This window comes from Mytilus edulis, chromosome 4 (genome assembly GCF_963676685.1).
Source record: "Mytilus edulis chromosome 4, xbMytEdul2.2, whole genome shotgun sequence".
Classification (NCBI taxonomy): domain Eukaryota; kingdom Metazoa; phylum Mollusca; class Bivalvia; order Mytilida; family Mytilidae; genus Mytilus; species Mytilus edulis.
The window spans coordinates 91036325-91064152 of NC_092347.1; the positions used below are offsets into that span (position 1 = coordinate 91036325).

At 32.3% G+C, this 27828-nt stretch overlaps 2 protein-coding genes across 8 annotated transcripts; both read left to right on the forward strand.

Moving 5' to 3' along the window:
• Positions 1-1211: 1211 nt before the first annotated feature.
• On the forward strand, positions 1212-27696 carry LOC139521015 (uncharacterized). Of its 7 annotated transcripts, none has more exons than XM_071314169.1 (5): positions 1212-1344; positions 3245-3438; positions 3475-3594; positions 26531-26650; positions 27607-27696. In XM_071314169.1, the coding sequence occupies exons 2-5, from the start codon at positions 3246-3248 to the stop codon at positions 27612-27614; spliced, it is 441 nt and encodes a 146-aa protein (XP_071170270.1). In that variant the 5' UTR covers positions 1212-1344; position 3245; the 3' UTR covers positions 27615-27696. The 7 variants fall into 7 exon arrangements, with proteins under 7 accessions (XP_071170270.1, XP_071170272.1, XP_071170273.1 ...); XM_071314171.1 differs by having other exon boundaries at positions 3475-3585; XM_071314172.1 differs by having other exon boundaries at positions 3475-3576.
• On the forward strand, positions 8692-12625 carry LOC139521020 (uncharacterized). The gene is made up of 3 exons (XM_071314187.1): positions 8692-8805; positions 11694-12082; positions 12545-12625. Exons 2-3 carry the CDS (start codon positions 11695-11697, stop codon positions 12553-12555), a joined length of 399 nt encoding a protein of 132 aa, XP_071170288.1. The 5' UTR covers positions 8692-8805; position 11694; the 3' UTR covers positions 12556-12625.
• Positions 27697-27828: the final 132 nt, after the last annotated feature.

A 27828-nucleotide genomic window follows, 5' to 3' on the forward strand; every position in this document is an offset into this window, starting at 1 on the left:
ATTTTAATGCATTCAGCTGACCATGTACCTTTTGACGAATAAATCTATCCCAAAACTCATATAATTGATAATAGCAATCCTGAATATTGATAATGCTACATATTAGTTACTTGAATACCTTAATTTCAAAAAGGTATGATTAGCCGTACTTGGCACAACATTTTGAAATTTTGGGTCCTCAGTGCTCTTCAACTTTGTACTTGTTTGGCTTTACAACTATTTTGATCTGAGCGTCACTGATGAGTCTTATGAAGACGAAACGCGTGTCTGGCGTATCAAATCATAATCCTCGTACATTTGATAAATAATAAAAGACAATATGAAATCTACTGCCACGAGACAACTTCCTACCAAAACAACACAACTTATTATGTGACATCTTCGTATATCTATATACAATAGGAAGATGTCTATACAGTACATTCAGCTCACAATACCAAATTTAAGAAAAGTTCAACCTTAAACATAACCTTCTCAAAACATGTCACCGTATATCATTCAACATAGAGCAAAATTCATACCATATATTCAGTTTTCAAAGGTACGAAATGCAAACGTAAATCAAGTTATCTAGAAAAAACTAACGGACTAATTCAAAACAATACACATCAGGAAAAACAAATATGATAGAGATAAACTGACAAAAAGCCGCTGTATAACAGGTTCCTAATTTGAGTAAAAACTCTTCAACAAAACCTAAATATGACAAAAATGAACCATCGAAATTCCCTAAATTAAAACCGCTTGACTACAGACAGTTAGGGTACTCACATGTAAGGAAAGCCAATTCAAAGTGGGCAATTAAAACTAATGAATACATCACGTTTGTGCCAATAAATAAACTCATCATAGATACCAGGATTTAATTTTGTATTTACGCCAGACACCCGTTTCGTCTCGTAAGACTCACTAGTGACTCTTTAATCCAAAAAAGTTAACAAGGCAAAATAAAGTACGGTTTTTGTTGATTCATTGTGTGTTTAATTTTATGATTTCGTTTTACTTTAATGTTTCCAAAAGTACAAAGATTTTTTTCTGGGATTTTTAAATGAACAATTACTAGCAGTTTTTAAATGTTTGTTTTAACCGAATTGTTTACAATCTCCGTCTGTTTTTCCTGGTTAAGTATTCATTTTATGGCAAAACAGTTTTATTATAACAAAGTCTCGTTTTTAAATCTGTGGTTTGAAAACCCATGATTTTCATCTTCTTTCCCTTATTGATTTATGTCTCATATGTCTAAATTTTTTACCAAACGAACATTATTATATAAGACTTTTCAAACAATCAAATATTCAGCACCATACTGTGTTATCATATCGAAGCGGAACAAGTAACAATCAAGTAAGTTTCTATTGTTAAAACTCATTCTTACATTAACTGTATAATGTCAGCTATTGTCAAGAAAGTTATACTGATGATTATTATCGGCAATGTAAATGTTGTAGGGAAACTATAAGCAAATGGCTACAAAACTCTATATTTCTTACAGGTCTTTTTTATCTCTTAAAATATAAAATAATACGTCTGCCATTAATAATGTTTTTAAAACTACAGGGGAGTAGGTGCTGTTTCTTTTATATATATAGATCAGCACTTTAATCTTTAAAAATAACTACAGAATATTATTGAAAAAATCCTTATCAATATTAATCATTCACAAAGTAACTTCTTTTATTTTTCAAATTACTAAATATATAGATTGATCATAACAATATTTTTAAAAGTGTAAAAAACGTTGTAATAATGTATGTTTCTTAAGTCACTATTGACAAGTTTTCATAGTCTTAGATCTTTAGATAGCCGAACAGTTAAATAGTTTTTTTTTATTTCAACGATTTTAGTTTCTATTCCAGATTGTGTCAGTATGACTAATAGGGTATTCGCAATATGGGTAATGCATACACAGTCAAGGAAAGTTCAAAACAAAAGTCCATAAGTGTAAAATCTAAGGCTTAAACTTACCAAACGAATGAATAACAACTGTCTCTTATTCGTACACGCTCACTATAACGACTCACAAGGTATAGATCATTTTGGATTCATGCGATTTGTTACCTTGATCAGTCTTCGTAATCGATTAATTTAGATTTGAACATCGGTAAATATAGGTTTTCTCAATAAGATCACAAGATTGGAATGACTCATGATGGGTTATAGTTAAACTGAATGTTTCTTGTCTATTATATATATTTGATAGCTGTGTTGTGACTTATTTTCAGATTGCTCGAGTTATGTTTATCTTGTACACGATTATCTGGAAATTTTAAATGAATCCCATAAAGATATGTGTTACAGAATTACAATAACCTATAATTACAATTTCTAACAAAAAATCAATTTTAATATTCTACTGAAATATTTAAGGTTAACTTTAGATTGTTGATGTAGATGTTATCGCTTATCATGTGAAAAGGGATTTCTTCAAATTTTTCCAAAAACGATAGATTGAGTCATGTTTGCTATTTGACTATTGCCAGTGACTAATACCATTACAAAATGTATTCAAACGCGTTTGAACAATACAGATATATATATATATTTGTTTAATTATTGTCGGTAGGCTTCTTTGTAATTCGATTAATATTATTGTATTAAAAAGAAGGTTATGTAAAATCTATATAATTAGATTTTTTTTCAAACAAATTTCAATTATATTTGCTAAGACAATCTTCTTTGCTTTATTCGGAGTATCAAAAATTCGTTTTGATCTTTTATTTGTAGCTATACTTATCCCAAATATATCATATCAAATAACCCCAAATCATTTTAGGAATATTTCGTACTTTATTAGGCCATCTTGTTAACTAATTTTTTCTAGCTTCAATGCTGAGTCTTTTGTTGACGAAACGCGAGTCAGGCGCAGTTACAAGAATCAATAAAGAATTTCTTTGCTCCAATTAGGAGTTGACGCAATCCATTCAGTTTTTGTTTGTTTCTTTATTATGATATTCGTATTCAAATAATGATATTTGAAAAAAAATCATAAAAAATACCAATTACATTTGTGTATTCCATACGGGCGTTTTGTCTTCAAAATACTTATCAGCGTTAAAAACAATATCAAGGCAAAATGAAGAACGAAATTGAGGAGCATTGTGACCCTGTATTTCGCAAAAAAGTTCAAAAATACGGCTGTGGTAATCTATTTCTACGGTAGAACGTTTGGTAGTAAGTTATTGTTGCCTAACTTTAATTTGCTAATAATTAAACGACCATCTGATATGAATGTATTCTATGGCAGAATGAAGATTACAATTTGTCTACTGCTTGTCATCTGTAGCGCAGTCAGTGCCCATTTATCGTATGGTAGTGGAGGTGGATCAGGAGGTGGATGGAAAGGTGGATGGGGAGGTAGACATGGTGGAGGATGGGGAGGTGGACGTGGTGGTGGATGGGGAGGTGGACGTGGTGGTGGACGGGGAGGTGGACGTGGAGGTGGATGGGGAGGTGGACGTGGTGGTGGATGGGGAGGTGGATGGGGAGGAAGATCATACGTAGGATCCGGACATGTTTATGTTGAAAGACAGCCTTGGTGGTATACCTATGGCGCTGGAGGCGCTGGAGGCGCTGGAGGCGCTGGAGGCGCTGGAGGCGCTGGAGGCGCTGGAGGCGCTGGGGGCGCTGGAGGAGCCGCCGGATTTGGTGGTGGATTCGGTAGTGGATTTGGTGGTGGTTACGGAAGTGGTTACGGAAGTGGTTACGGAAGTGGTTACGGAGGAGGTGGTTACGGGGGTGGTTCCGGAAATAGTAAAGGTATGATGATTGTAATTAAATCTTGTTATTATTATACCCTGACAATATGATATAAGCTACACTTGTGGTTTTTCTATTTGGTACTAACCAATATATGGAAATGATATTCTTTATTATTTCGTCCATTGGTTCTTATTGTGAAACATCATGAATAATAGTCTTTCTCGAAAGGAAAATATGAATCAACAAGTTTTTTTCTTCGTAGTTTATTCTTACATAACGCTCGTTTCAAACAGACGGTACAGGAATGAAGTTTTTTTTTCTTCTGAAATCTGAAACAAAAAGTGAAATCACAAAATTACTGAACTCCGTGTAAAATTCAAAACGGAAAGTCCCTAATCAATTGGCAAAACCAAATGACAAAACTAATAAACGAATGGACAACAACTGTCATATTCCTGACTTGGTACAGACATTTTCAAATGTTGAAAATTGTGGGTTTTATAGCGCTAAACCATTCACTTGGACGACAGTGCATCAATTTCAATTATAATGACAATAATTCATGAACAACATATCACAAGCAGATTCTGCTCCAAATGTGGCACCCGTCGTGTTGCTCGTGTTGTTACAAAGTCGGTAAATAACATAATTTGGTAGGTCAGATTCGTGAATAGGGAAGGGGATTGTAGTTACGACATAAGGAACAGATCCGATATCATCTGTATAAAATGTCATAATGGGTTGCAGTATCTTCAGACTTATCAATACTGAACGATTAAAAAATGTAAGATATGGTTATAATCAGCACTTCTGTGTTGACTTGAGTTATCATTGATATGTTCATTATTATAAATTAACTGTTTACAAAACTTTGAATTTTCGAAATAGTAAGGCTTTTCTACCTAAGAAATTGATTACCTTAGCTGTATTTGGTAAAACATTTTGTTCCTCAATGCTCTTCAACTTCGTACTTTATTTGGTCTCTTTAACATTTTTGTATTCGAGCGTCACTGATGAGTCTGTTGAAGACAAAACGAGCGTCTGACGCAAATATAAAATTTCAATCCTGGTATCTATGATGAGTTTAAGGTAGCACAATACAAAGATTTTTTTACTTCCAATGCTGTAACTTTCTTATGAATGCATAGAAAATAATAAAAGAGGTATATATAGATAGATAAAAGATTAATCTTTTAAATGAATGCAATATTTTTATTATGCAATCATTATGTAATCAATTATTATGTAATTAGTGGCAAAATCTGGGTAAGTTCACTTGAATGAATTTAGCTCTATCATCTCTTTAACTATACAGAAAATTTTAACAAAATCTTAATCAACACATCATGGGCTTCAAAAGGATGTCTCAGATTGTCTCTATTGTATTCCATTCTCTCATAAATCTCTAATTAGTGTAAACATTCTTACCACATAAAAGAAGATAATGTTTAATTAGGTGTAAAATTTGTTCTATACATTCTATCTGAAATCTGAGACACCCTTTTGTAGATAATGGCCATAGGAACAACATATAATAAAATCAACCCTCTAGGGATACCTATGCAGAAGCTAATTTCATTTGAAAGTGGAAATTTTGTTAAAAATATTTTAGACACAGTTAACATCATAATTTGTTACATAATTGTTGCATAATACTAACATTGCATTTATTTGAAAGAGTAATCTGTTAGCTATCAAAAACTACCACTTTTATACACTTTCAAGCATTATTAAGAAAGTTACAGCATTTTAAAACTTCGGAGTTGGAGTTATAAAATCTTTGTATTGTGCTACCTTAATTAGATGTTCTATGAATTAAAATAAATCATGGTTCATAAGACAACAATCGGACAAAACAATACCTAGAACAGAGAACACAGAATGGAAGAAGCTTTTTCAAATGTAGTAGTTAATATTGCTAAAATCTTAAATTAAACATGTTTAACAAAATAAGTAACATTACAGCACAAAATATTTTTTTTTCAATTTACATTTCATATATTGTAGGATATTAGATACAGATTGTTTACCACAACGGACAATGGATGATGTTACTTTTTTAACATTCAGAATATTAAATATTATAGCTGCATTCAATTCGTGTCGATTTTTTTTCTAATCCAAGTTTATGGTAATTTCTTGGCTGTAGCGTATCTCGACTCAAAAGGCTGTGAATGTTGTTTGGAAAGAGAAGGCTATGATGAGTAGAAATTTATCCACTTCATGTTGTATTTGTTACCATCAGTTACGGCTCATCTAGTGAGTCCTAAAATATCATTCTTATAAATGTACGTTTGGTTCTTTCAATTTACAATCTGCCGTTTCAGAATGTAATTTCCGCTTTTTCCCTGTGGAAGACGCTTAATACTTACATCACGCACATCCGCTCTCTCGCAATGACATATGAAAAATAAAGTCAACAGTAGTATATCTCCATTCAAAAGTCATAAATCGTTTAAGAATGTTTTCTTCTGACGTTTTAGTCTCATCGAAATATCGTTCTGGAATAATTTCAAAAACATGTTATACAAGTGTAAAATATCAATGAATTAAAAAAACTATAATCAAATTTAACTCTGTAAAATAATTGTGTATCTACAATAAGTAGGTTTTGAGTAATAACTTTTTTTTTATTATATTGCCATTAAAGTCAGTCTTTTTAGCCAATATTTTGAGAAAATGGGGGGAGGAATACAGGAAATGATTTTACCAGAAACATGTACATCCCATATCACTATTTTCTTTTCAAAGGAGTAGGTCTGGTAAGGACCGATTTTGGCCTCAAATTTCAGGTTCATCTGATGAAAGATTTTGACCACTTTTTAAACACTCAAGTGTCTAATTCATTTGAATCAATTAGTTTATGTGAAAGATTTTAACTGATTAGACATTAAAAATGATCCGATTGAAGCTCAAATATGAAATATTTACCAAATATGCCGAAAAATGTCTCTTTTCAGATGGTTTTTGTTAAAAATGAAAGTGGCTGCATCCGTGTTTATCCTCAACCTTTATATATGTTATGTATGATCATAAAATACAACTTACATTTCAATATTAAGGATGAACACGAATGCGGCCACTTTCGTTTTACACGAAAACCGTCTAAAATTTAACTAAAATGCTAGAATTGTGAAGATTTCAGTAGTTAAGCATGACTTTTTGGTGCTAGTACCCGATATATGTGCATTGTATTGTCAAAAACAGCCCATATTTATGTAGCAGAAGCATTCTACTGTCCAATAAAGAACTAAAAGTTTACATTTTATCAATTTTGTAAAACTGCTATATTTTGGGGCCAAAACACGGGTCTAACTGGACCTACTCCTTTCTTAGATATGTATTTTTCCAATCATTAATAACAAAGAAGTTGAAATAATATGCATTTTTTTCTTAAAACAGAAAATCAGAAAACAAAGGTGGCAGCATGGTTAATTTGACACAAAAAAAAATCATGTGATATATATTCTTATATTAATACCTACCTATAGTTTTTTTAAGTTAAATTTATACAGATTGTTCCACTTCATCTTTATTGAAAGTATGAATAAAAGTTAAATTGTTTCACGATAATGACCCATGAGAAACATTGCGTGACAGTAAACAGACAGATAAATACTACGGAAATTACAAAGAACAAGAGGAAACGGAAGCTTTTGATATTTGCACGATTGAAGTCAAAGCCAGTATGTAACTTCTAAAAGATAGGGATAGTGAATATGAAAATAAATAGATATGATATTGATTAATTATAGTACTTGTTTTTAATAATAATCTCATATATTAGATTGGACAGTATGACTGCACTCATTGCTAATAATATCTAGAGCACAATATGATAGTTGTCCTTAGTATTTGTTCCTTATGACTACATTGTATCATACGTTGCATTATGGTTAATTAATGTATGTTCTGCTATATTATTAAATACCGAGATGAAAGAAATAAGGATTGTCTTTTGTTTGAATTTGGTGTTGATGGCAAATCTTTTAAAAGATTGATGAAAGATACCAGAGGGAAAGTCAAACTCCTTTATCGAAAATAAACTGACAACGCCCTGGCAAAAAATAAAAGAGACAAACAGACAAATAATAGTACTATGACACAACTTAGAAAAATAAAGACTAAGTAACACGAACCCCATCAAAACCTAGGGGTGATCTCAGGTGCTCCGGAAGGGTTAAGCAGATCCTGCCCCACATGTGGCACCCGTCGTCTTGCTTATGATATTACAAATCCGGTAAATAGTATAATTCAGTAGGTCACATGGAAGTTCACAATTAAGAAGCTGAAATCATCTCTTTTATTTTCGTAAAGTTTTGTTTGCAACCGACCCTCATTGTCAATTTCTAGATTTAAGTCAAGATATGAGGCAGACTGTATCGGTAGTACCCTTCATCTCTAGTTCGATTGGATAGATTTGCTCAACATAGTCACGTCTTTTTAGTTATTCACAAAGTACATAAAAACGCTGAATTTAAAGGTAAGATATAACGCGACGCTTGTCTGATCTTGACGATCAAATTTAACGCTCAATGTTGCTATGTATTCATTGTAGCTAACTCAATGACTCTAATTCTTTTATTCATACTAGGACGATCTTCAATAAGATCGTATTTTCATGAAACATTCCTCTGACCGGTTTTTGTTTAAATGACTGCATTTTTATTTATTTGTTTTCCAAAATTCACCATTCTTTAATTTTAATGTCCACGTTTACAAATAAACGGCAAAAGATATATCTGGCTTTTTTTTAATGATAAATCAAACGTTAAAAAGGCGTTTGTTTTAACAACAACCTTTATAATAAAAGTAACACAGTACAAGTAATGTCAGTCTTTGACTTATAACAATTTATCTTATGAAAATAATCGTGGTTTTTTTTCTAAAATTAATCTTTTATAATTTTGATTAATCGTTAAAAAAATAACAGATAAAGGCTTTATTTGTAAATATTCGTTATGAAGCTTAATAATTCATCTTTTTGGGGTTATTTTTTTGTTGCTTGTCTAATACATCTTTTTTTTAATTTCCAAATGTGTATTATATAAGCCTTCTAGAATCAAACATTCAGTACCCATCAGGCCATCGTATCAAATCAAACAAGTAAGTACATTTAAATTTTCTATTTTGTAAATCATTTGCTCTGTTAGTTTTACACTAACTGTATGTTATGTTGTGAACCAGAAGGTTTAGTCATCTTGTCAAGAATCGGTAATGCAGGGAAAAGTTTAGTCTTCTTGTCAAGTATCGGTAATGCAGGGAAAAGTTAAGTCTTCTTGTCAAGTATCGGTAATGCAGGGAAAAGTTAAGTCTTCTTGTCAAGTATCGACAATGAAAATAAACGTTTAGTCGTCTTGTCAAGAATCGGCAATGAAAGGAAAGGTTTAGTCTTCTTGTCAAGTATCGGCAATGAAAGGAAAGGTTTAGTCTTCTTGTCAAGAATCGGCAGTGCAGGGAAAAGTTAAGTCGTCTTGTCAAGAATCGGCAATGCAGGGAAAAGTTTAGTCGTCTTGTCAAGAATCGGCAATGCAGGGAAAAGTTTAGTCTTTTGTCAAGAATCGGCAATGTAGGGAAAAGTTTAGTCTTCTGTCAAGAATCGGCAATGAAGGGAAAAGTTTAGTCGTCTTGTCAAGAATCGGCAATGCAGGGAAAAGTTTAGTCTTCTTGTCAAGAATCGGCAATGTAGGGAAAAGTTTAGTCTTCTGTCAAGAATCGGCAATGTAGGGAAAAGTTTAGTCGTCTTGTCAAGAATCGGCAATGCAGGGAAAAGCTTAGTCTTCTTGTCAAGAATCGGCAATGCAGGGAAAAGTTTAGTCTTCTTGTCAAGAATCGGCAATGTAGGGAAAAGTTCAAGTCTTCTGTCAAGAATCGGCAATGCAGGGAAAAGTTTAGTCGTCTTGTCAAGAATCGGCAATGCAGGGAAAAGTTTAGTCGTCTTGTCAAGAATCGGCAATGCAGGGAAAAGTTTAGTCGTCTTGTCAAGAATCGGCAATGAAAGGAAATATTTAGTCTTCTTGTCAAGAATCGGCAATGCAGGGAAAAGTTTAGTCTTCTTGTCAAGAATCGGCAATGTAGGGAAAAGTTTAGTCTTCTGTCAAGAATCGGCAATGCAGGGAAAAGTTTAGTCGTCTTGTCAAGTATCGGCAATGTAGGGAAAATGACGAGAATACCTGCATTGCTGTATTTGAGTAAACACGGTGTTTTATTTAAACGATTTTCATTAAATATTAGAACAGTTATTTTTATGTCTTCTTTATCTAAAAATCAAAAATGTATAATTACTTTTTTAATCGAAGTTTGATGATATAGAACATTTTTTTTTTTAAATATTTGACTTACATTTGAAACAGTCGGTTGAATGTGCGAAAGACTGATATCTAATTTCTAATTTCAAAAATAATGTTTTGTTTTTGTAAATGTTTTTTTCTTCAGTTTTTTACCTTAACAAGCGATGTTTTCATCTGAAATTGTTTGTTATATTTGTAACTGTACTCCAAAAAAGGTAATCAGATTCGATTCATATAAAAATGTCGTACATACACGTTTTTAACATTTCTAGCACTTACGGAAAACAACATGTCCTTTTGGTTAATTCGCTGTACAAAAAGTACACGTTCTTATTTATGTTTTTTATATTCGATGTATTTCTGTTTTGTCATTCAGTGTGGGATTTGTGAAACGTATATTTGCAAATTTTACTCCACGTAGGTTATTAATTGAAATTGTATCTATATACCACTTTCGAGTTCATCCGTCACAAGAAAAAAACTCGTCAAATATGCACGCCTTTTTGACGTCATTTACCAGATAAAGGGGATCGTCTATATCCCTGCACTATTAACGTTGATCAAACGTCTTAGTGATCGTCAATGTGCAGGATAAACTAGCAATTATATTACGAGGAAGTGACGAGGCCCCAAAGCGCTAAACGCACAAGTGATGTGCACAAAGTTTTTGACGGAAATGCATCGAACTCGAAAGTTGTATATTGCTTAATGACATTTCATTATGGATAATAAATTTGTTATAAAGTGACCAAATGAAGAATTTGTCCCTCTATCCTGATTTCTATAATGAACGTTCAATATTTGACTTTTTGGAAGCTTTTGAAAAAAAATTAAATTTGTATCTAAATTTTATTGTACTTTCGGTTGAGGTGTCCAGTTATCCGTGTTATCAAATGCGCCTTAAGATCAATTCAATTTTGCTCAAGCAAGCTATTCCCATTCACTAAGAAAATATAATAAAAATATGATGTTACAAGTATCAATGGCAAGCCGTCTTCGTCAAAACTATGTTTAAAACCATTTTCCGAAAAATTTACACACTGAGAATAAAAACTTCAAAACACACACTGAGAATTAAAAATTAGACACTGTGAATTTATAAAGACGCACTGAGATTACAAAAAAATGAAAAACAAACACTGAGAATTAAAATTTACACACTTAGATTTTATAAAGACTCACTGAGATTACAAAAAATGAAAAACACACACTGAGAATTGAAAATTACAATTGTGTAATTAACAACTCTCTATGTGTGTTTTAATTTTTTTTTCGTCTCAGTGTGTAATTTTGAATTCTTCCTTTTTTTAATCTCAGTGTGTAAATTTCAAATCTCAGTGTGTTATTTCAGGTTTTTAAATCTCAGTGTGTTTTTTTTTAATTGTCAGTGTGTATTTTTTCGAAAAAGGGTTTGAACATAGTTTTGACGAGAACAGCTTGTCATAATTATCCTTTTGATTCAGATTCATTTGTATTTTATGGAATAGACATATATATCTATAATTAGATGGATAAAAGTGATTCATTTCATCACATATGAATAAGAACAAAGTTTTAAATATACAGTATTATTTTCTGTACATATTTATAAATGCATTAATACCTGGCACCAAAACAATAGAGTCTGAGTTATTTCAAAATTGAAACTAATGAGTGCTAAATCATTTAATAAGAATTGATTAAGTTGTTCTTCGTTTACCGCAGAATGAAGATCGCAATCTGTCTATTCCTTGCCATCTGTAGCGCTGTAAGCGCCTCCTATAAAGGTGGATACGGTGGATACGGAGGAGGTGGATATGGATACGGTGGATACGGCGGTGGTGGATATGGATATGGAGGTGGATTGGGATATGGAGGATGGGGCGTAGGAGGTGGATATGGAGGTGGATCATACGTAGGAGCCGGACAAGTATTCGTTGTAAGAGGAGGACCATATTATGGCGGTTATGGTGGTGGATATGGAGGTGGATTCGGATACGGTGGATACGGTGGTGGTGGATACGGATACGGTGGATACGGTGGTGCTGGATACGGATACGGTGGATACGGTGGTGCTGGATACGGATACGGTGGTTATGGTGGTTCAAAGAAAGGTAAGATAATTTTCTATTTAATATTTTTCATAATTTATCCCTGGTCGTATTTCATCTTAATATATACGTTTTTTTTTTGTATGATTTGAACAGATGGAAAGACAAGAAATTGCAAATTTCCCATACATTCCTGTTAAACACTTACTTTGTATAGCAAAACGTTAAAAAGTGAATAAAATTTGTTGTCGTCATATGTTATTCATATATGCATAGCTGTTTTAAATAGTAAAGACAAGAAAAAATGATTTACATATGCATCAAAAATATAATATGCCAACATGACCGAAACAGCAAACGAACAGTTTAAAGAATGCGATTGTCAGAAGATATGCTGGGATAAAAACCTCATTAGTTGCTTAAGTTTAGAATTTAACACAATTGCAACTAACAGGTAAGAAGATACAAAATATATTTTTGTAAGGTCGGTATTTTGCAGTAAAATTACCTTTTTTTCTATTGCAGGTTATTATTGAAGATCCTAACCCAGAATGAGCAATGGATGATGTATAAACATTTGTCTTGAAATATAACCTTCGCATTTAACTTGTGTTGAAATTTCTTCCACGAGTCCATAATTGCTTCTAAAGTTTTGTAACATCTTTAGACTCAAATCGCAAAGAGAACGTCTTATTCCGATTATGTAGTGTAGTTAATCATATATCTTTACAGATGAATTATAGCATAACTCTATTCTTATCAACAGTTCAACCTAATCTATAGGGGCACAATTGTTTCATGCAAATCATTTGATACAAGATACACAACAGAGTTTCAATTATTATTTTTTGGTACAGCTTAACTAATTTTCTTATCCCAGGCATATATTACCTTAGCCGTATTTGGCACAACTTTTTGGAATTTTGGATCCTCATTGCTCTTCAACTTTGTACTTGTTTGGCTTTATAAATATTTTGACATGAGCGTCACTGATGAGTCTTATGTAGACGAAACGCGCGTCTGGCGTACTAAATTATAATCCTTGTATATTTGATAACTATTTACACCACTTGGTCGATGTCACTGCTGGTGAAAGTTTCGTCCCCGAGGGTATCACCAGCCCAGTAGTCAATATTTCGGTGCTGACATGAATTTCAATAATGTGGTCATTTTTATAAATTTCCTGTTTACTAAACTTTTATTTTGTTCTTTTTTACACTGGATCTCCGTTTACTTTTTCCCAGAAACTTAGACAAAAGTCACATCTGCTCCACTATCTGTTTCTACCTTCACATTCACATCATCAATTCTCACCGTCATTGTTTTTTCAATGTCTTAAATGCTATGTATGGTCTTCACTTAGCGTATTCTCAGTATGTGCTTGACAGATCCTTCAATACAATCCTTATACCACATCTTCTTTATTTTATATTCGTCGTCATCTTTATCATAGTCTGATAGATCTGTATTTGAATAAGTTTCATTTTTATCTTCTGTTGTTTGCTCCACATTTGTTCTTCTTTTTTTATTGGGGATGTCAACGAGTACTCGAGTATCGCTAGTTACATGTAGTACCGAGAATCGGTAACCTAATGATATACTCGACATATCTGTTTCTTGTCAGAATGTTATTGCTTTGTAAGTTTATAAACAAAAACATAGTTTTATTGAGAACACCTCCCGGGAAAATATCATACATTAGTCAAAATTAATAAAAATTGAAATACGATTCCGAATGTTTGTGTTTAATTGTGCTTTGAAATTTTTTCAAAAAGATGTTCATTTGGGACATAACAAGAGCATTTTTCCAAGACCGACACCTTTCAATATTTTTATCAGCAAGACTGTTTGTTAACTTACAAATTTCATAAATCGCTACGTCCCAGAAAAAGTTGATAAGATAATATTTTTTAGATAAGACCACATTCGTTGCACCCTGTGTCGATCCTCAGAAAAAGGATATATGGTATCAATAAGTTCTAATCATCATCCCTTTACTGATCATGAAATTTCTTTTTTACAGTTCCTAAATACTGTTGTTTGAGTAATAATTTTTCCGTAGATATTAATTAATTACTTGATTATATTATTAATAGTCTACACACTTAGTACATGCAGTAAATGAGCTATCAATTATGGTATAAAATTCATTAGTCCTATGAAATAATGTTGAGGGTTTTACAATTAAAAGGCAGCGACGCACAATACACGTACTTAAAAGTGTATATTTTGAGTTTGCGTTACCGAGCGAGTACTCGATCATCGTTCGTTAAATTCAACGAGTAATCGATTAGACAGTATTGACCAAGTTGACATCTCTAGTTTTTATAGTTAACAGATCTGATATGTTGCTGTTACATAATTGAGAGGTTTGGCTAGATTTAAAACCTAGACTAATCCACTAATTTCTGCATAAGAAAACGCATGTAAAAAGTAATGAATGAGGCAGTTGTTTTCCATTTTATTTGACAAGATTGAGCATTTTATTTTTGCATTTGATTAGGTTCTTTCAATTTTGAACTTTCCTCGGTATTTTTGTTATTTTTCTTTTTTGCTAATTGTCCTATTCTACTTCGTTTTTCGTTAATTGTTTGCATACTGAAAAAAATATTATAGTGTCCACAATTTCTACATTGTTAACCATGTGCTAGACGTCTTCTCTGCTACATAACACTGTTAGATTACATGTTTAAATTTCTTTGACAATTGAATTTATTTAATTTGACGAAAAGAGCTATTTTTCAGATTTACCTGTCCTTTATCTGTAAGTAAGTGTCTTTTATTTGTCCCGTTTCTTCGACAAACTTCGATTGTTATCCTCTTTATTAATTCCTGCTAATTTATAGTTTGAACACACTGTTTCATTACTCAATCTTCAAATTACCCTTCAAAGTCACATGCCTTTATATTCGCCGTGCTACATTTGTCACTGCATTTTTATCTCTGAGTGATTTCGTTTTCACAAATAAATAGCTGACATGATTTTTGTTCCTCTTTAGTAAATAAAGTATTGTTTAATCTATTCTTTAATATATAACATTCGTCGTCTTCTTCATTTCGTTATATTTTCCCTCCATGAATAATCAGTGCATCTTTTTCAGCTTATTGTTGATTTATTCTAAAAAGTTCTATCGCTATACTCTCCAGCCAAACTGCCCATTGTTTCCTAAGCATATTTGAAAGTTCGAATGTATAAATGGTGGGCGTAACATTTTGGTTTCTGTGACTATCATTATCTTTTAAGGTTCTGTTTTAGTGTCATCATGATTTTAATTCTCTATTTTATCTTATGTTCGTCTTGTAATTCCCCGTTTCGTTTAATCTGCTTCTTTGTTTATGCTATTAATATCTGCTAACTTCTTTGTTTTTAATTCTCGCCATAATTGAAAGATCCAAGCAAGACTTTATTGGGTTTTTTTTATAATAAATAATAAGTGTGATATCCCAAAAGAAAGACGTATTTTGTAATGCAATGTTAAAACTTATCACACATATGGATTGCATGACCATTTAAAGAGTTTACAAATCTTATTTTTATCAGATTGTTTATCAGTAGTGTAAAGGATAAACAAATAAAGTTAGATGCATAGCTGGAATAGATATGGTATAGGTGTTAATGAAAGAGAAATTTATTTATACCAAACGATTATAGCATTCAACAATGAGCAAAATGTTTGATGTACAGTAAGCTATAAACATCCCTGCAATGGCATAATATAGAATAATATAAAAATGTTGCTACAACAATAATAGAAAAAAACATACAGCAACTTACTTCAGGATTTGGAAAAAAAATCAAAAGCAATTATAGAATGTAAAAATATACAACTTTTATATATCTAACATCAATTTCAAATTGAAAAAGTTTAAGACAACGTTTATTAAAAGTACCAACAAGTTTAGATCATACTTCAATTTAGGAACTTTATTATAAAACTGTAACATCCAAATAGTACAGCTAATTTTTCTATGTTTCTCGAATAATTCAAACTTTAAAAATTTACAAACGGGTGACCGATATAATGATATTTCATGTTAACATGCGATTGCTGACTACCAGGTTGGTGTTACCCTCGAAGACGAAAGGTTAACCTGCAATAGAACCGACCCAATGGTTGTGTAACTCCCCATAACTACCAGGCACATGTTTTGTATACCAGACGCCTTTTTATCTGATACATGCTCTGCAATGGCACTCGATACTAAATATATGAAACACAAAATAAAATCTGATGTTGAAAAGGTTTGAAACTCAAATATTCAACAATCGTGCTCAAAATACGGCCTAATCAATGTAAGCAGTACGGTAAAAACAAACTTAATGTTTTCGAATGGTTCAATTATTTATAAAAGCAAATTAAGAAAACAATCGTATCAGCGATAGTTATGTCCGTACTACTTTGTTGCTATATTGAATACTGATATTATAATGGTGCATGTAGTAAGCGCAAATTTTAAAAGAGCTGATACCCCAGAAGTAGTTCACCTACTTCAGATTCTCATAAAGAGAGATTAATTAGAAATTTTTATGTTATTTAGCTCTTCAACTATTTCGGTTTTTATACATTACTGGCTTACAAATATTCGACCTTGAGTGTTCCTGATGAAAATCAACCCTGAAAGTCGCTTCAAACGCATTAAATTTATGATGTGTTATTTTCAGTTATTTAGGGAACCGGTTGATTGCAAGTTCACTTAGGTTTAGAGGTGGCACTTACAAGTGTTCAGTTTCGTCTATGCAGTTTTCTTTTACATTTATCAATATAAATTGTTCTAAATGTGTGACAATTATGAACTTCATTTTATAAGATGTCAACATCATACTTACGTCAAACAAATCTATCTCGGTACTGAGGCAAACGTAAATTGTTATTTCGCATCGTTAAGATCTGCACTTTCGTCCTTTTTCAGTACTATACTCATTGTTCTGATGAAAGTCAAAACTGTTTAATTAAAATTAAAAGTCAACACTAAATTCATGGATGTAGTTTTGTACATGTAGAAAAAACTAAAGTGTCGATACGAAAGTATAAATTCATTCTTTTCTTCGTGATCACAATTGTCTTATTCTGTTTGTCATGGACTCAATTTTGATAGTGTAAGGCTAGTTGTATTGTCCATCACGAACGCAAAGCGCTGTAGTCCACGTTTCTGGAATTCACGGCTAGTTTTCGGTCCATTTGCCTCATCTAGTTATGATGTGGTGTGTTGTTGTTAGGATATTCATTCGAATCGAGTGACTTGAAGGAATGTCTGAAGTAATATTTCTTCCGAAATATTCCCAAGACAATCTTAATTCATATCTAAGAGAAAGGAACATAAACAACCCATGCAAGCTTCAACCCGATATAAATCTGTGCTTTGTCGACCAACAAAACAGGTATGTTCATTTTCTTTGTTAGCCATCGTGTTGTCATTTTATTTTCGATCTGTGAGTTGACTCTCCGTCTGCTGTCTTTCGCCTCTCTTTTAGACATAACGATAATACCTCTAACGCAGTTCCTGTGCTCTTGGATGAGTTTTATTTATTAATCATACTGTCTTATCTCCTTCTTTTTCCACTTCTCTATGTTAAATTTCATGGTTACTCCTCTGACAATCATCATAGTCTAGTGAGTCTCCTGTCTACCTCAAAACTGTCCAACAAATTCTCATGTCGTGTTCCAAATTTCCTATGTTGTGCTGACTTGTGGCTTTTAAGATTAAGGACTGAATAGAATTTGAATCGAGGATTCTATTCAAAAATCAGAATACGATTACCTAAAATTACAGTAGTATTATCTCTGTCAATTATATGTTCCAATATTGTTCTTTTGTATAAAACAAATTAACCACGTTAAATGATATTGAGCATATAGCGTGTTACTGGTTGCACTCAAGTGACTCTGATACTGTGGATTCATTTTTATTGGTGGGATACCAATTTTCGTGGTTTTCATTCATACAGATAAACAACGAATTTAAATGTTCAACGAATCACAAATTTGCTATTGGGTTGAAAAAAGCTCCGAAATCAAATATCCACGAAAGTATAAGATTACCTCAATCCACGACAATAAATGAATCCTCAGTAAGATAAGAGTAGCTATAGGTGAAACATGCGTACTTATAATACGACCGGGCATTCTCCGGGATAATCGTACATATTGGTTCCCCAATGATAACTTCTATTCACACTGTCGCTTGATATGTTTCATAAGGCACCTTTACCATAAGCCCAAATCGAATCTGATACCGATACAAAAACTGTAACCAAGTATATGTCAAAGCGTTAAATATTCATTTGTAAATGCTAGTGTTTTTTGATTTGATGCAATTTATTTGTTGTTGTTTTTTCAGTTTGATTTTCGAGAAAAAACGACATGGTTATAAAATACAAATAATTACACCATTACTAACACAATTCTATATTAATATTCTTGTAATGAACAACTCTTAATCAAATTCACAATTTGTAAAAGCAATCCATTATAGTCCAAAGAACGGTCTTTAACACGGAGCCTAGTCTCAAACCGAACAGCAAGCTATTAATGGTCCAAAAAATTACTAGTGTAAATCCATTTGAGCGGGAATACCAACGGTCTAATCTACATAAAAATAAAAAATAAAACTTCTAAACCACATCAACAAGCATAGTTCATTTTTCAATTGTGCTATTTTGATGTTCGGTCGTAAATTAATTTTAGGTGTTTGTAGTTATTCTGTGCTGTACATGTAGAGATGTGGTATTATATTGTTCATTTGTGTATTTCTCTGTCCTTAATGTTCTTTCCTTTATTTGTGCTATGTCCCTGTCAAGTGTTGTTGTCATTTTAGTGTTTTTTTAACATTGTCATATAAACGGGAGGTTTTGCTAGCCAATAAACCAGGTTCAATACACATTTTTTTCTGAAAATGGCCTGTAGTAAGTCAGGAATATGGCAGCTGTCATCACATAGTCTGTTTCTATGTATGGTGGCGTTTGTTTTTGTAGAAAGTCAGTGTTTTTGTTTTTCCGTTTTGTTCCCTCTAATAGTTGATGTGTTTCCCTCAGTTTTGGTTTTGTTTAAATTTAATCAATTTTGGACTATTGAACAACGGTATACTACTTTTGTCTTTATCTATTTATTTTTATGAACTATACCCATATATTCATCTATATTTCTGAAACTGACAATATCATATCGAATGCTGCTTGAACATCAGGTCGCATTATTGAGCTCACGGTACCAATTTTTTGTTCAGAAATCAAAATACATTAATTATTATTTAAAACAATTAATAAAGCAAGCTACACTATTTGTTCCAAGTTTAAATGACAATCTTCTAGTGCTCGGAACGGGAAAATCTACTTTGGACACTGCATTCAGTAATATGCATACTTGGTACCGGAAAATCTCCTCGGACACTGTAATCAGCCTACTCAAAAAAAAAATCTACTTGTGACAATGTTGTCTAATAATCAGCGTATTGGTGCATCTAAAATCTTCTTGTAACACTGTTGTCGAATAATTAACGTTATCGGTGCATCGTTATTTACTTGTGACACTGCATTATTATACTCAGCATGTTCGGTGCATGGTAACCGATTCACAAGATCAAACAGCATTTTGATATGAAGACTTGGTTAATATTCAAGTCTATATTATCACCAAATCCTCTGTATACTTGGTGAATCAAATTCTAGTTTCAGATATATTGTAAACCGCATAGAGGTTCCTGGAGAGAAGCTCCCAGTAGGAACATGATTTCCGTATTTATACAAAATCGTTGTCACGGATTACGTCATACACAAGTTATTCATAGAACAAGAACAGGAATACGTAACGTTATATATGCTACAATGAAAACAAAATGCTAACAAATACAAAATGAGCAATTACACAAATAAATAAAGTCGATATGTAGATTTAAAGAAGTCATTATTAAGATAATATAAGGTCCCGTATACTGTTTCTTCTGTAAAATTCGGATCAGAACACAAATATGGACATCAGCATGTATCGAGTGTGGATCGGAGACCCCAGTGATAATATAAACACATCTATCTTATTTACACAATTGGATATCACAGTACACAGTAAAAATATATGCTTTCAATCATCAGGGCATAACATTATATATGCTCTGTTACCTTACTTACTATGTTATATACCTTAAAGAAATTACGATATCTAAAATGTGGCGTTCTTTGTGACATACGAGACACGATGAATTACAGATTGATGCACGTCATAGGTCCAAAGGGGATTTTTCATCATGATTATCATTTGCTTATTAACACCACATATCTGTCTGAACACTATTTTGGTACCCTATATGCCGTGAGACGGTTAAACTCTCAAACCTGAATAATCATCGATAAACACAAATTTTACAGCGTCAACGATAAGATTCGAGCAGTAAAAGTGTATTCAGAGCATTCTATTATACGTATGTGAAGTTACTTATACGCTGCATATTCATTTATAAAACAACGGCGAATGATAAATGTATATAATATGTCATCTCATATCGACATCTCAAGTTGTATATACGTTGAAGAAGTGTATTTCGTAGAGCTTTTAAAGGATGAACTAACAACAGAAATAGAAATCCAAGGAGAATTCAAATCGGAAAGTCCCTTATCAAATGGCAATTGTAAAAGCTAAAAATGTCAAACTAATTGCAAGCAACTGCTATATTCCTATCTTGGTACAGGTCTGTGGATTTAACCTCGTTTTATAGCTCACTAAACCTCATGAAATATGATGTACCAAGTAATTATCAATATCATACTTTCAGATTTAGATCTAGAACAATATAAAGGAGTAGATTGATTGAGTTCACATATACAAAGATGAATTCCAACCTACTCAACTCTCTCTGTTGTCAGTTGTGGTATCAGTTTCATATCATGGTGAAGATGATTATTAAAAGAAAGCATTTCGTGTGAATATCCATTGAGACTTATATTTTTTTATATCGGAAATAATGGCAACAACTACAGATCATGGTACGGGATACATCATGTGCATAACCAAACTTGAAAAATGTAAAATCACAAAAGTTCTGAACTCCGAGGAAAATTCAAAACGGAAAGCCCCTTATCAAATGTCAAAATCGAATGAACAACAACTGTCATATTCCTGACTTGGTACAGGCATGTTCAAATGTAGAATATCTATAGCATGACTGGAAAGAACTTATTTAAGGTTTTTTTTTCCATTAAATTAAAGTCCATTATAACAGTTGGCAACATACGTCAAACAATGTACCTATAGGCAGAGCAATTTGAAAAAGAATGTTGCAATGTTAAACGAGTTTGTGTGTGCTCTTGTACAGTTTGTAGTTTGCAACTAATAGCCTCGTTAAATCGATACTGATAACAAAACAGGGTTATTTGAGTATAACCTTGCCGGCTTTATATCTTCTAGAAATGACAATAATGAATAATACTTGATGAAAACTGTTATGTTATCTTTACACAAACTATGTGAAATTCATTGTAGGTTGGTTGTTTTATTGCGAAATACATGTTTATGCATTAACAGATTACTAGTGTTGGAGTCTTTTGCTGTGAATAAAAAATGCCATAGCTAATTTTGTTCAATAATTCTCGTCATAAATATGGATATATCGTACCATGGCTTTTAAACGGGAACGGACATTTTCAGATGATCAGCGAAGTGACATTGTCTGAGAAGTTATCAGTTATGTCACAAGGCGACTTTATCATGCTTAATTTTGTCAAGCGTAAAATGTTCATAGGGGATATGACAAGACGAGCAATAGAAAGATTAACAGATTATCAGGTTTTCTTTGTACACACAAAATAAATGAACACAATATTATACATAATAGAAGAAAAAGTAAAATCACAAAAATACTAAGCTCCGATTTATTTCAAAACGGAAAGTCCTTAATCAAATGGCAAAATCAAATGCTAAAATATATCAAACGAATCTACAACAACTGTCATATTCCCACCTTGGTACAGGCATGTAGAAAATGGTAGATTGAACCTGGTTTTATAGCGCTAAACCTCTCACTTTTATGACAGTCTCATCAACTCTGTTATATTTACAACAATATTATACATAATAGATCTAGAGGATTTGAATAGCTTGTTTTTTAGATTTTGTAGTGCATAAAATTGATATCGTATACTTACCTTAATGACATGAATATAATCAAATTATTACAATATTAAATATATGGCAAATAGTTGTAATTTGTAAAAGCTTAATTACTTTTCAAATAAAAATTTAATACTACTTTGAAAAAAAGGTATATTTCCCGTACGGTGACCTATAGTTGTTAATGTCTGTGTAATTTTGGTCTCTTGTGGACAGTTGTCTCATTGGCAATCATACCACATCTTCTTTTTTGAATATTTGCATACCTATGTTTTATCAGATATGACAAATAATTGATAGATCAATTCCTCTAAAATAATTAATACACTATTGATAGTAAAATCACTTGTAAGTTGTCACTGATATGTATTTGATGAATATGTGCTGTAAACACAAAAAAAACCATATGTATTATGCTTTTTAAAAATCATTTATAAAATCTAAATTAAAAAAAGAAACCATCTATTATAATAAATGTTAAACCACATCATTTATAATGTATAATCAGTTATTCTTTAAGTCTTCTTTCAAGGTTGATATTTGTTTTGATGACGTTTTTTAAGGTAAACTAAAGTCGTAGGGAAAACATGATAAAAACCATTTTTATTGAACTACGTATACCTAACAAGATCTGGGTTAGCACTGCCTTCAAAGAATTTTAATGCATTCAGCTGACCATGTACCTTTTGACGAATAAATCTATCCCAAAACTCATATAATTGATAATAGCAATCCTGAATATTGATAATGCTACATATTAGTTACTTGAATACCTTAATTTCAAAAAGGTATGATTAGCCGTACTTGGCACAACATTTTGAAATTTTGGGTCCTCAGTGCTCTTCAACTTTGTACTTGTTTGGCTTTACAACTATTTTGATCTGAGCGTCACTGATGAGTCTTATGAAAACGAAACGCGTGTCTGGCGTATCAAATCATAATCCTCGTACATTTGATAAATAATAAAAGACAATATGAAATCTACTGCCACGAGACAACTTCCTACCAAAACAACACAACTTATTATGTGACATCTTCGTATATCTATATACAATAGGAAGATATCTATACAGTACATTCAGCTCACAATACCAAATTTAAGAAAAGTTCAACCTTAAACATAACCTTCTCAAAACATGTCACCGTATATCATTCAACATAGAGCAAAATTCATACCATATATTCAGGTACGAAATGCAAACGTAAATCAAGTTATCTGGAAAAAAACTAACGGACTAATTCAAAACAATACACATCAGGAAAAACAAATATGATAGAGATAAACTGACAAAAAGCCGCTGTATAACAGGTTCCTAATTTGAGTAAAAACTCTTCAACAAAACCTAAATATGACAAACATGAACCATCGAAATTCCCTAAATTAAAACCGCTTGACTACAGACAGTTAGGGTACTCACATGTAAGGAAAGCCAATTCAAAGTGGGCAATTAAAACTAATGAATACATCACGTTTGTGCCAATAAATAAACTCATCATAGATACCAGGATTTAATTTTGTATTTACGCCAGACACCCGTTTCGTCTCGTAAGACTCATCAGTGACTCTTTAATCCAAAAAAGTTAACAAGGCAAAATAAAGTACGGTTTTTGTTGATTCATTGTGTGTTTAATTTTATGATTTCGTTTTTCTTTAATGTTTCCAAAAGTACAAAGATTTTTTTTCTGGGATTTTTAAATGAACAATTACTAGCAGTTTTTAAATGTTTGTTTTAACCGAATTGTTTACAATCTCCGTCTGTTTTTCCTGGTTAAGTATTCATTTTATGGCAAAACAGTTTTATTATAACAAAGTCTCGTTTTTAAATCTGTGGTTTGAAAAGCCATGATTTTCATCTTCTTTCCCTTATTGATTTATGTCTCATATGTCTAAATTTTTTACCAAACGAACATTATTATATAAGACTTTTCAAACAATCAAATATTCAGCACCATACTGTGTTATCATATCGAAGCGGAACAAGTAACAATCAAGTAAGTTTCTATTGTTAAAACTCATTCTTACATTAACTGTATAATGTCAGCTATTGTCAAGAAAGTTATACTGATGATTATTATCGGCAATGTAAATGTTGTAGGGAAACTATAAGCAAATGGCTACAAAACTCTATATTTCTTACAGGTCTTTTTTATCTCTTAAAATATAAAATAATACGTCTGCCATTAATAATGTTTTTAAAACTACAGGGGAGTAGGTGCTGTTTCTTTTATATATATAGATCAGAACTGTAATCTTTAAAAATAACTACAGAATATTATTGAAAAAATCCTTATCAATATTAATCATTCACAAAGTAACTTCTTTTATTTTTCAAATTACTAAATATATAGATTGATCATAACAATATTTTTAAAAGTGTAAAAAACGTTGTAATAATGTATGTTTCTTAAGTCACTATTGACAAGTTTTCATAGTCTTATATCTTTAGATAGCCGAACAGTTAAATAGTTTTTTTTTATTTCAACGATTTTAGTTTCTATTCCAGATTGTGTCAGTATGACTAATAGGGTATTCGCAATATGGGTAATGCATACACAGTCAAGGAAAGTGCAAAACAAAAGTCCATAAGGGTAAAATCTAAGGCTTAAACTTACCAAACGAATGAATAACAACTGTCTCTTATTCGTACACGCTCACTATAACGACTCATAAGGTCTAGATCATTTTGGATTCATGCGATTTGTTACCTCGATCAGTCTTCGTAATCGATTAATTTAGATATGAACATCGGTAAATAAAGGTTTTCTCAATAAGATCCCAAGATTGGAATGACTCATGATGGGTTATAGTTAAAGTGAATGTTTCTTGTCTATCATATATATTTGATAGCTGTGTTGTGACTTATTTTCAGATTGCTCGAGTTATGTTTATCTTGTACACGATTATCTGGAAATTTTAAATGAATCCCATAAAGATATGTGTTACAGAATTACAATAACCTATAATTACAATTTCTAACAAAAAATCAATTTTAATATTCTACTGAAATATTTAAGGTTAACTTTAAATTGTTGATGTAGATGTTATGGCTTATCATGTGAAAAGGGATTTCTTCAAATTTTTCCAGAAACGATAGATTGAGTCATGTTTGCTATTTGACTATTGCCAGTGACTAATACCATTACAAAATGTATTCAAACGCGTTTGAACAATACAGATATATATATATATATTTGTTTAATTATTGTCGGTAGGCTTCTTTGTAATTCGATTAATATTATTGTATTAAAAAGAAGGTTATGTAAAATCTATATAATTAGATTTTTTTTCAAACAAATTTCAATTATATTTGCTAAGACAATCTTCTTTGCTTTATTCGGAGTATCAAAAATTCGTTTTGATCTTTTATTTGTAGCTATACTTATCCCAAATATATCATACCAAATAACCCCCCCCCCCCCCCCCCCCCAAAGAAAAAAACCCAAAAAACGTAAAACGTACCGTTCTTTACGTTTAAAAAAGCGCTTTCGTTTTAGATTGACAAATAGAATTTCTAGACAAAGAAAATTTAGAGTATATCTATAATATGTATGCTTGAACATAGAATTAACAGTTTAATTTGAATAGATTACCTTAGCTGTGTTTGGCAAATCATTTTAGGAATATTTCGTACTTTATTAGGCCATTTTGTTAACTCATTTTGTTCTAGCTTCAATGCTGAGTCTTTTGTTGACGAAACGCGAGTCAGGCGCAGTTACAAGAATCAATAAAGAATTTATTTGCTCCAATTAGGAGTTGACGTAATCCATTCAGTTTTTGTGTGTATCTTTATTATGATATTCGTATTCAAATAATGATATTTGAAAAAAAAATCATAAAAAATACCAATGACATTGGTGTATTCCATACGGGCGTTCTGTTTTCAAAATACTTATCAGCGTTAAAAACAATATAAAGGCAAAATAAAGATCGAAATTGAGGAGCATTGTGACCCTGTATTTCGCAAAAAGTTGAAAAATACAGCTGTGGTAATCTATTTCTACGGCAGAACGTTTGGTAGTAAGTTATTGTTGCCTAACTTTAATGTGATAATAATTAAACGACCATCTGATATTAATGTCTTCTATGACAGAATGAAGATTACAATTTGTCTACTGCTGGTCATCTGTAGCGCAGTCAGTGCCCATATATCGTATGGTAGTGGAGGTGGATAAGGCGGTGGATGGAAAGATGGATGGGGAGGTAGACATGGTGGAGGATGGGGAGGTGGACGTGGTGGTGGATGGGGAGGTGGATGTGGTGGTGGATGGGGAGGTGGACGTGGAGGTGGATGGGGAGGTGGACGTGGTGGTGGATGGGGAGGTGGATGGGGAAGAAGATCATACGTAGGATCCGGACATGTTTATGTTGAAAGACAGCCTTGGTGGTATACCTATGGCGCTGGAGGAGCTGGAGGCGCTGGAGGAGCCGGTGGATTCGGTAGTGGATTTGGTGGTGGTTACGGAAGTGGTTACGGGAGTGGTTACGGAAGTGGTTATGGAAGTGGTTACGGGGGTGGTTCCGGAAGTAGTAAAGGTATGATGATTGTGTTTAAATATTGTTATTATTATACCCTGACAATATGATATGAGCTGCAAATTGTGGTTTTTCTATTTGGTACTAACCAATATATGGAAATGATATTCTTTATTATTTCGTCCATTGCTTCTTATTGTGAAACATCATGAATAATAGTCTTTCTCAAAAGGAAAATATGAATCAACAAGTTGTTTTCTTCGTAGTTTATTCTTACATAACGCTCGTTTCAAACAGACGGTACAGGAATGAAGTTTTTTTCATTCTGAAATCTGAAACAAAAAGTGAAATCACAAAATTACTGAACTCCGAGTAAAATTCAAAACGGAAAGTCCCTAATCAAATGGCAAAACCAACTGACAAAACTAATAAACGAATGGACAACAACTGTCATATTCCTGAATTGGTACAGGCATTTTCAAATGTGGAAAATTGTGGGTTTTATAGCGCTAAACCTCTCACTTGGACTACAGTTGCATCAATTTCCATTTTAATGACAATAATTCATGAACAAAATGTCACAAGCATATCCTGCTCCAATTCTGGCACCCGTCGTGTTGCTCGTGTTGTTACAAAGTCGGTAAATAGCATAATTCGGTAGGTCAGATTCGTGCATAGGTAAGGGGATTGTAGTTATGACATAAGGAACAGATCCGATATCATCTGTATTAAATGTCATAATGGGTTGCAGTATCTTCAGACTTATCAATACTGAACGATTAAAAAATGTAAGATACGGTTATAATCAGCACTTCTGTTATAAAATTTCAATCCTGGTATCTATGATGAGTTTAATTAGATGTTCTATGAATTAAAATATATCATGGTTCATAAGACAACAATCGGACAAAACAATACCTAGAACAGAGAACACAGAATGGAAGAAGCTTTTTCAAATGTAGTAGTTAATATTGCTAAAATCTTAAATTAAACATGTTTAACAAAATATATTGTAGGATATTAGATACAGATTGTTTACCACAACGGACAATGGATGATGTTACTTTTTTAACATTCAGAATATTAAATATTATAGCTGCATTCAATTCGTGTAGATTTTTTTCTAATCCAAGTTTATGGTAATTTCTTGGCTGTAGCGTATCTCTACTCAAAAGGCTGTGAATGTTGTTTGGAAAGAGAAGGCTATGATGAGTAGAAATTTATCCACTTCATGTTGT

Excerpts from the sequence above, each read along its gene's own strand:
- LOC139521015 (XM_071314166.1), top strand. The coding sequence starts at position 3,246 with ATGAAGATTACAATTTGTCTACTGCTTGTCATCTGTAGCGCAGTCAGT. Across the intron at positions 3,439-3,474 it reads ACGGGGAGGTGGACGTGGAG|GTGGATGGGGAGGAAGATCA; the intron begins GTGGATGGGGAG and ends GTGGATGGGGAG.
- LOC139521020 (XM_071314187.1), top strand. The coding sequence starts at position 11,695 with ATGAAGATCGCAATCTGTCTATTCCTTGCCATCTGTAGCGCTGTAAGC.